Source organism: Adiantum capillus-veneris, chromosome 29, assembly GCF_014529385.1.
Source record: "Adiantum capillus-veneris isolate H3 chromosome 29, ASM1452938v2, whole genome shotgun sequence".
NCBI classification, from domain to species: domain Eukaryota; kingdom Viridiplantae; phylum Streptophyta; class Polypodiopsida; order Polypodiales; family Pteridaceae; genus Adiantum; species Adiantum capillus-veneris.
The window spans coordinates 73,911,411-73,921,367 of record NC_140959.1 but is presented as its reverse complement, the minus strand read 5'-3'; the positions used below and the strand labels follow the sequence as shown (position 1 = coordinate 73,921,367).

The following is a 9,957-nucleotide window of genomic DNA, read 5'->3' as shown; positions in this document are numbered from 1 at the left end:
AGTTAAAATGGGTGGTATGGGACCGCTACGCTGACTCGAGAGGGCCTTCCAGCTCGATAGGCCAACCACCCAAAAGGCATCTTTAGAGGGATTATCGGAAGGCGCTCTTACACGTCATTTCTGTGGTTAGGGTCGTCTTCCGCGCACCTTGTGAACGCACGTCATTTCTGTGGTCTGGGTCGTCTTCCGCGCACCTTGTGGGGTGGAGGCAATGCTCGAAAAAAACTTTTTCCCAAAAACTTGGCAAACCTACATTTGTGAAACAACAGAGGTAAATTGACAAAATTTGAAGGTTTTTACATCGAATTACACTAATCTTTTCAAAATTTTGTAGGTTTTCTCACATTCAAATTTAAAATTTAGAGGTATATTTCAAAATTTGTAGGTGGGATTACACTAAACCTAGGTTTTTTTCGAGCATTGGGTGGAGGCACAACACAAGCCTCTTGGCTGCCGCCGGGCTCGTCTGAACCCAGCCAATAAAAGTTTGTGATTGCCGGTAGATCTCTGCATAGGCTACTTTGTGTTTCTTTTACATCCATGCTATTCTGCAGATCGAGGGGTTTTGCCCGCTGCTCGAGGAGCTCAGTGGCACAGTGAGAGCACTCGTGCAGAAGCTCGAGGATTCACTGCTCGAGAGTTTGCCCGCTGGCGCTCGACGCACCTAGCTACGCAGATTCTGAAGCCGAACTGGCACATGATTCAGAAGCCGAAGCAGTCGAAGCAGGCCTTAGATCCAGCCACTTGGATCTGAGACGTGGCTTTTTAATATAGATATTAGATGGAAAGATGTGGCTACTGTGCAGGCAATAGCAGATGGGCATGTTGTATTGGCAACAACTTAGAAATAAGAGAAGCACTTTCTTTTCCTGAGGTTCCTACCACTAAAGAGCGCATTTCAAAACTTTTGGTGGACATCGAACGATCATTTGCAGTGAGTGTCTTTCTTGTAGAACATTGGCAAAATCCTTTCTCTTAGCATATTTTGGTACTAGGAGTCTTTGTTAATCGCTGAAGTTAGGGCAAATCTATCTTTTTGAGATGCTTTTCTTAAGAGTTAAGCCTGGCCCTTCTTTCTACGTGTTGTGTGCAATGCTAGCAAGGAGACAAAGATGTGCTCAAGTCCAAAGATGTGCAGAATTATGCTTCTCATCTCAATAAGAATTTGGATAAGGTGCAATCTTTGAGGGTGCTCTCTTTTTTTCTTTGTTTTTCGTTGGACAAAATCGGATTGTTATTCTATTCAGGTCCTTTTTGGAGCTCAAAGTACCAAAGATGCTCTTAATGCATTGGGCACGTTGCATTGGGTCGGTGTAGGCTCAACCATCGTAGCAATGTGCCTCGATTTGTCTTTGCAAATGCATGCTAATAAACAGGAATGCCACGACATTATGAAAGAATCTTGGATATCTGGAAAAAAGTCATGAAGCCTCATATTGAGAATGAAGGCTCAGTGAGTGACTACATGGCAGAAGCCTCATATTGTGAATGAAGGCTCAGTGAGTGACTACATGGCAGAATCCCTAGACATAATCATAGAGGGCTATTTGATATGCAAAGCCCTATCGAAATCGGGAGCAATCAAGAGGTATTCCATCACACTCCAAAGGCATGTTATTTGAATATATGAAATGGGCATGCGCATCGTTAATTTCTCTCTATTGTGTTGAAGATACAATATAATAGTACATAAATTGTGCTTGTCAAGAGTCCGTGACCTTGTGTGTGTGTGTGTGTGTGTGAATGTGTGTGCGTGTGTGTGTATGTAGCACTCATCTGTGCTCATGCGTGCGTGCCTGCACATGGTGTATATTGTATTCAATGCTTCCTCACACCTGGTGCATTAGAGATTGAACATGCAATGTAATGATGAACCATGTCTCGATGTGAGTGGTTTAGAGAACAAGCTTTATTAATTGTCTTACCTTGCAATCTTGTGACAATTTTAAGTCCTTTTTAGATTTTTATGTGCAAGCATACATGCAAAGGAGATTGAAACTTGGAAGAAGAAATTGGAATACTTTCTGTTGAAAGCAAATGCTGTGATGACTACAGCATTGATCGAGCAATTTGCACAACCTCCTCCAATAGTAGCCACACGACCTGTAGCGGGAATAGGCAAGTATTTTGTGTATCATAGTCAAGTAGAACTTATTCTTGTAAGATCCTTGAGCCAAACAACGCTTATATTATAAAGTCAAAATCTTATTTTAGTAAGATATTTCTTTGTCTCATGCTTCAGTTGGTATTGAGGAGCGGAAAAGAGATGTTTTGAAGCTGTTGAAACTAGAGGACAAGGCGGAGACGAGAGTTGTTGTTGTATATGGTATGGGTGGATTAGGGAAATCTATTCTTGTAGATGCTATATACAATGAGGTCTTGGTTTCAAAAGAGAGGCATTGGTGGTGTAGAATTGAGTTGGGTGAGAAGCCTAGTGAGGATCACATTACAAATGTGCGACAACAAATGGTGAAAATACTAACATGTAGAAGCCTTTGGATGGAAACAAATCCTTAGGTTGTTAAAGATGAATTGACTAGAGTCCTAACAAGCGAAGGCGCAAATCTTGTTTTCATATATATCGATAATGTTCTTCAACAACAAGATTTGGAGAAGCTCCTTCCGATTGAGCCCGAGCAAATTACACTTCCAAAGGAGAGTAGATGGTTAATCACAACAAGGGATGAGTCAGTGTGCACGAGGGTCTTTACGCGAAATCAAGGCTATAGAGTGGAAAAGTACAACATGAAGCTATTGAATGATAGGGATGCTGAGAAGCTTTTCTATTTTTCATTCATTTGGGCGAGAAGAGCCAAGCTTACAGGTGTTGGAAGAGTACGATAATGGTCAAGGCATGATCAAAGACATGGTGAGCTCCATTTGTGGCAATTTGCCTTTGGCACTGAGAGTGCTAGGAAGGAGCTTGTTCAATGCAAGCGTGCATGAATGGAGGAAGAAATACGAGGCCTTGAAAAGTCATGGAGATCCATTTGAGCTTGAGGAAGGAGTCAATAACATCTTAAAATCGAGTTATGAATCTCTAAGTGGCGAAACACAAACCGCATTTTTGCTAGCCTGCGTGTGCTGTCACGATTTTACTCACTATGCATTCAGGAAACTTGTGGAAACAATACTCCCAAGGGCAAAAACTGAAAGGCTTTTTGCATTATCGTTGCTAGAGAGGCAGTCATTCAAGTTTCCAGACGGTTCTGTATGACCTATTTTGAAGGTGCATGACCTTGTTAGAGCTCTTGGCTATCAAATAGCAATTGCAAGGAAATATGCTCCCTCCAAAATCCCATCATGTCAGCAAGACTTTCACGACATTGATGAGACGAGGTATAATTACTATACTGATCTCATAAAAGATTTTTTCTAGATCCTAGTGCTGATATCAGCTCAGCCTGATCAAAACTTTCGTGATTGAATAAGAGTGTCGCTTTTATTTGTACAGAGTTGGAAGGAAGTGAAATGGTTGCGAGTGCCAGCTTTGGAGGACGGAGTAGAAGCAGAACTCCTTGAGAATTGTCGAGAACTAGAGGTGATGGTGCTTGACACTCATGTCAATGAACGCATTGCAGACCCCCCTCAGCAGCTCAAGGTTGTCATCAGCTGCTCACCGATCGGGTACTTCTCGTGATGATCAGCTAATTTTGGTTGCAATTTCATAACTCATGTATATTCATAAGTGCAGGCTCCAGATGGAAGCAGACGAGCTAGAGGAACTAGTGTATTTGGACGTATGTTTGGGGATAGATGAGGAGCTCTGGGTAATTAATTTGACCAAGCATTCCTTTTGATCTGGGTACTTGCTCGTCGTTTTGATCTGGGCACTGTACTACAGGTAGCTCCATCAACCAGAAAGCTACAAGTTATATCGTGGTTTCGTGGTGCAACCATTTCCAAGGCAGCGGTCGACTTGCGCAAAAACACGCTCCGCATCCTCTAGACTAAGCAAATAGCAGTGCTCCCATCTTACTTCTGCCAGGAGATGACCAAGTTGTGACAATTACAGCTACGTGATTTCAGAGGGAGCACTTTACCTCAGGAGATGGGTAGTTTGACAAGCCTGGAAATTCTGGACATATCAAGTGACACTCTTGAAGAGCTCCCTCAAAGCCTTGGGCATCTCACGCGACTACAGAGACTAGATCCCGAGTTGCCAGCTTTGAAGGAGATGCGTAGCGGTGTGCTTGGAGGCCGGATGAAGGAGCTTGAGTTTCTTCGACTTGATCTTGGGGCGGTTAAATGTGTGCCTATGGAGGAGATTGGGCAACTTGCTTCTTTGCAACAGTTGCAGCTAGTTTTGCCTTCCGTGGAATGCTAAGTAAAGATGATGGGTGATGCAGATGATGTGTGTTTGAAACTGGAGAAACTGCGGTGGTTCCGCTTGGCAGTGTGCGAGCAACTGTGCAGCTTGAAGGGTGTGCAATCGAGCTGCCCATCACTAGAGTGCCTGCAATTGGTATCACTAGAGAAGGTGGAAGTGCTGCTGCCCAAATTCATCACTGGCTGCACGACCAGCTTAAGAAACCTACAACTCCTTAATTGTCTGGCATTGCAAGAGCTGTGTGCAGAGACGGAGATGTTGCAGCACCTAGAGATGTGGGTAGTGTATGGATGTCCAGAGTTGAAGGCCATTCCGGAGGGGTTGATGGAGCGGGTGGAGCGTCTTGCACTGTTGGATTGCCCAGCCTTGCGGGCGCTACCCACGGATTTGGATGGGGCCAAAGCAGGCTCCATGCACCTGCTCGCTTGCGACACCCACCTGCTTCCACCCCACTTCTTGCCTCTTCCGCCCGTCGTGCCTTATAAATACACTGTAGATGATATACGGCGTGCTGCACAATATGTTGATTATGTCGTGTGTGAAACCGTCATATCCCTTATATTGCAGAGTAACGCTCTCAAGTAATCTAAAAGAAATTTCTAATGTATAAAATGATTCAAGTATTTAAAACTAGTTCTCCAATAAGTTTTTTATCAAGTTACCTCTTGTTTTTTATCAAGTTTTGGCAATTTATTTGTCAAGATAGAATTAAGTTTTTACCACCTTGCTTCTACCATAGGTTTGTTCATGATAGAAAGAAAACATTGAATTTTTTTGTATGTCAAAATATAAACCCTATGGAGAATTACAGTAAGTTTTAAGTCATAAATTTAAAAAAAAATTTCAATGTGTTTTTTTCAAAAAAATCGAAGATGTTTATATCTTTTTGTGGAGATGACCCTTTTTATGTCTGTAAAAGCTAGGTGTTAGTACTTACTATTAGAGAACAATGCAATGCACCTCAAGGATTCGCTTCCAATTAGTCACTTGTAGACATAATTCATGCATACTTAAGCACGGACCGACTAAGCATAATTTTGGCCTTCTAAAGGTTCTCTTATGAATTTGGGGCTATTCTAGTGTAGTTTGACAACTACAAATGACTTTATATGTTGAAACCAAGAAACCACGTATTTTTTTCGCTCTTTAACTTGGTTAAATCGTATTTCTTGAAACCTATCTTGAATTTTTTATTGTACAAAACTACACAATAACATTGAAATCAAAATTTTAGGCACCCCTAATTGTATCTCAAGAATTAAAATATCAAAGTTTTCTCATGCACAGTTCTGAATATTTGAAATGATCCAATAGTTGTTGCTTACCAAAGCACTCTTACTTGCCACCTTGAGTCCTCAATGGAGAGGGAAAGCAATGTATCACTTTTTAAAACTCTTAAATACATCTAAAACATATTTTTCTTTGAATGCCAAATCGAACACGTAGAACTTCACATTATTTTAAATAATCTCAAGTAAATGTTTTTGCACAAACTTGCAATTACCTATAGGACAATTGTGAAAAAATCATGTAAAATTTTCTACAAGGGCTTTTCACTTTTTTTTAAGCTTAAAAAATCGATTAGTTCAAAGCATCAATTGCAATCTTATGGGGGTCCACTTGATAAGTATAGTTCTTAACCACATTAAAGCTTCTAAAATGCAAGGTTATATTTTTAAAAGACCTTCTAGCCGACATATGTAAGCATATCAAGAGGGTTTTATTAAATACACCATCTGATGCAAGTAGCTAGCATTCAATTTGAATTTGTAAAAAAAGGACACTTCGGTGTCTTGTTTTGGTAGCAAACTAATGTTAAGGATATTAAACCTTGTTCGAAAATGAGGCACATGCCTCTACTTTTTAAGTATCTTGATACTAAAGTCTGAGAAAACCAAAACATCGAGCCAAAAAATTCGAGCAAACAAAATTTTGAGCAACACCAAAACTACGTTATACTCATGAAAAGGACTTCTAACTTAGGTGGAAGTTTTTTGAATTTGTTGGTCGATAGTTATGAATAGAGAAAAAAAACAATAAAAGTGAGCCACAAAAATATGGCATTAAAGGAGGTTTTGGTACCAAACTAATGTTAAGGATATTAAACCTTGTGAAGTGAGGCATCTGCCTCTACTTTTCAAGTATCTTGATTGCTAAAGGTTGAGGAAACCAGAACACCGAGCAAAGATTTTTGAGCAAAAAAAACATTGAGCAATACCAAAACTACGTTATACTCACGGAAAGAACTTCTAATTTAGGTGGATTTTAAAAAAATTAGTTGGTTGATAGTTATGAAATAGAGGTAAAAACGATAAAAGTGAGCCATAGAAATACAGCAGTAGGCCTCACCAATTTTAGTTTGGGGTGAATTAAAGGGAATCTGAGTAGATGCTCTTGAGGCTTTGAGGGAAAAGAGGAGTGGGGGGAGGCACGTGTTGGAGAGAGAGAGAGAGAAGAAGAGAATTTTAACATCGTGGGAAATATCCGACGAGGAGAGTTGAACTCAGGACCTGGGGTCTTGGGGTCTTTCTCAGAAATGATGCTTTGCATAGGCACGTGGAGAGAGAGAGAGAGAGAGAGAGAGAGAGAGAGAGAGAGAGCAGGTCAATTAGAAGGAGTCGGGAGAGATGTTGGAAGACGAATGGACAACATTCTTGCCTGCAACAGTTGGAGTGCGGGGTTAGATATTTTGAAAGGGATACACATTTGTCTGCAAGTGTGTGATGTGCGTGGAGAGGCTGAGAGGTGTGCAGGACTGTACAAGCCTCTCTCTCTCTCTCTCTCTCTCTCTCTCTCTCTGGCAGTTTTGAGCCAGTGTCGCTTTCTCTCTGTCACACCTGGCAGGTGTTGAGTCACTGCAGTATTCGCAGAAGCACAGAGGCGACAAGGGAGGGTTGGGCACGTGCAGGGCATGGTCTCTCTCTCTCTCTCTCTCTCTCTCTCTCTCTCTCTCTCTCCCCCCCCCCCCCCCCCCCCCTTCAAGTTTTGCATCCCGTAGGCATTGGGATGCTTCAGGTGACAGTGGCGATGTAGATGAGGAGCGCAGGGAGGGGAACACGGTGGGGAGGAGTGAAAGCTATTTAACAGGTCTGTGCATAACCAGAGGCAGAGCAGAAGAAGGGGGGGGGGGTGGTTTCGCGCGCGAACGAGCTTGTTTGGGAAAGGGGGAAAAGCAGAGGGAATCTGCTTAGACTTGAGCTTATGCCGCCATGGGACTTTGTTTTTGAGAGCCACAAGAGCATACCAACGTGCATACGTGTGTGTGTGTGTGTGTGTGTGTGTGTGTGTGTGTGAGAGAGAGAGAGAGAGAGAGAGAGAGAGAGAGAGAGAGAGAGAGAGCTTGTTTGAGGGAACCTGCATCCTGACGCTCTGAGTGAAGAGACAGAAAGAGGGAGAGCGACGGAAAGCGATGTGTAGAGAAAGCGAGTGCATGCGATTGCATTCAAGCAGGAGGCACCCTCGCGTGTGCAAACCTGGAGGAAACTCGTGATGGAGCTGTTGTCCATGGTTGTACAAGCAGGGCACATAGGGCAACAATGGCGAAGAGTGTGGGGGAAGAGAGAGGAGAGAGAGGGGCGGGCAGATATGGCGAGATTCCGCTTAATGAGAGCATGTAGACCTAGTAGGGATTGTACAAAAAATCCTTGTACTAACAGTTTGTCTAAAACATGTATATAACACTTGTTAGAAATATATCTTTCTTGCACTAAATTCAAACTCTCTTTTTGGCTTTCTAAAAAAAGCTTCGTTGGCTTTCTAAAAGAAGCCTCGTTGGAAAGTTGGGTACTTTCAGTGTGTTTTCTGTGATGAGATGAGTTTTAAAATAGTAAATGGATCTTTTTATTTCCCTTTCATTTCACACGGTGACATATGTTTACTTGTCTTGCATTCTATTCTTTTAGAATGTTGAAGTGAAGCTTTACCTTCATAATTCTAGTAAATTCTATAGATACACACACACATACATATATATATATATATATGCCTATATATATTTATTAATTTATTTATATTTATACATTTATATTCATAGTCATATTTATATTTACACACACATACATATATATTTTGATGAGTTCTTTTTATTTTTCACATTTCATTTCAATGCCCCACATGGTTTGACTTTTCTTGCATTCTATAAATTAATTCTAGTCAATATTTGGGAAAGTCTCTTTTATTAAACTGTCATCAGCTGAGTTTTCTCCTCACAAAGAAGCAAACTAGAAATACTAGAAAGAAAATAAAATTTGCATGATTTTTGAACTATTTTCTCATATATTTCATCGATTTTTCTTCCCTTTTTCATGGTTTGCAACCGGCTAGTCTCGATTTTCAACTGATTCAAGGCTAAATGAGGCAAGCCTTTTCAGAACAGTGATTCAAGTTGAACTCAACTTAATGATTTTATCACTTCTATACTATATATGAAGCAACTTAAAATTTTCAAGGAAAGAGAGACCTTCCATATGTCACATTCTGCTTTATTTCAAAAAAGAAAACTTTGAAGAAACATTTAATTGAAAAGGCAAAAGTGAAGGGTAAGTACAAGGATGGTAAAAATAAGACTTATGGGGGAGTCCCGGTAGTGGAAAGTCAAAAGACCTTAGTATTGTATCTAAATTTATAATACTTAAGCCTATAGTTTTTTGGGAGGCCATTTCACTCCAGCCCTCAATTGCAAAGCTGATCACTAATTACTATTATGAAAATCATTTGAAGGGTGGCTTTCCTTTACATTTTTATTTTCACTAGGCAGGTCACTACTCATTTGGAGGGCCTTCTAAAATGTGGAGGGTGGTTCAAAAGCCCTCTAGATTACAGGTGCTTGAAATATATGCATCACATTTAATACATTGTGGAAGGTGTATGAGAATGTGTTTTCTTATTTGGAAGGCCCTACAAAACCACCTCTATCTGGTGTATGTGGTTGCCCTCGTATGATGTGTGGCTCCTAGGTGTCTTGCAAGAATGGTGACAAGGTCGAGTAGGTGGTGTCGAGAGTATCATTATTGGCACTTGGCAATAATAACCAAGAGCGGGGAGGTCACCCTAGGTGGTGGTTGACAATGGTAATGATAAAAAAGCAGCCAATGGTGTGCCTCTATTACAGGGCCAAGAGGAAAATAGATGCAGTTGCTTGATAGGCCAAACAATCGATGATGAGCACCGAGTGGTGGGCCAGGTTAGTGCTAGCAAGCAGGGGTGGTCAATGGCAAAGTTGAGACTTGAGAGCACTTTTAGCAGATAGCGGGTTTGTGTCCACCGATCATTATGGGAGGAGTTGGAGTTGATGATGAGCAGTATGTAGGTGATGCTTGGACTCTAGCGAATGATGAGTGCGAGATCAGTTAGGAACCAACACGGGCCAATGAAGAGGTAGTGGTGACTTGCATGATGTTGTATGTGAATGTGGCAAAGCATCCGAGATAGCAATAACGGTTTCCAAAAAGAGGCTTTAAAAGCTTTTGTTTGAGGTGATTCCCATCATTGAAAGTCCACACGCACAAATACTCAAAAGTCACACACACACACACACACTTTTTAATGAAGGGCTAAATGAACACAATGAGCAAAAAATTGGAAGGTAAAACTAGAGTGCTTCGTTAGCTGCATCGACACGATTAGAT

General features: G+C 41.2%; 1 protein-coding gene across 1 annotated transcript; it reads left to right on the top strand.

Moving 5' to 3' along the window:
* The first annotated feature begins 420 nt into the window (after positions 1-420).
* LOC147419408 (uncharacterized) lies at positions 421-4,991 on the top strand. Its single transcript, XM_086505469.1, has 13 exons — positions 421-934; positions 1,100-1,174; positions 1,248-1,307; positions 1,473-1,588; positions 1,961-2,118; positions 2,243-2,376; positions 2,518-2,824; positions 3,335-3,339; positions 3,455-3,627; positions 3,695-3,770; positions 3,845-3,913; positions 4,016-4,250; positions 4,350-4,991. The coding sequence occupies exons 1-13, from the start codon at positions 782-784 to the stop codon at positions 4,913-4,915; spliced, it is 2,127 nt and encodes a 708-aa protein (XP_086361595.1). The 5' UTR covers positions 421-781; the 3' UTR covers positions 4,916-4,991.
* Positions 4,992-9,957: the final 4,966 nt, after the last annotated feature.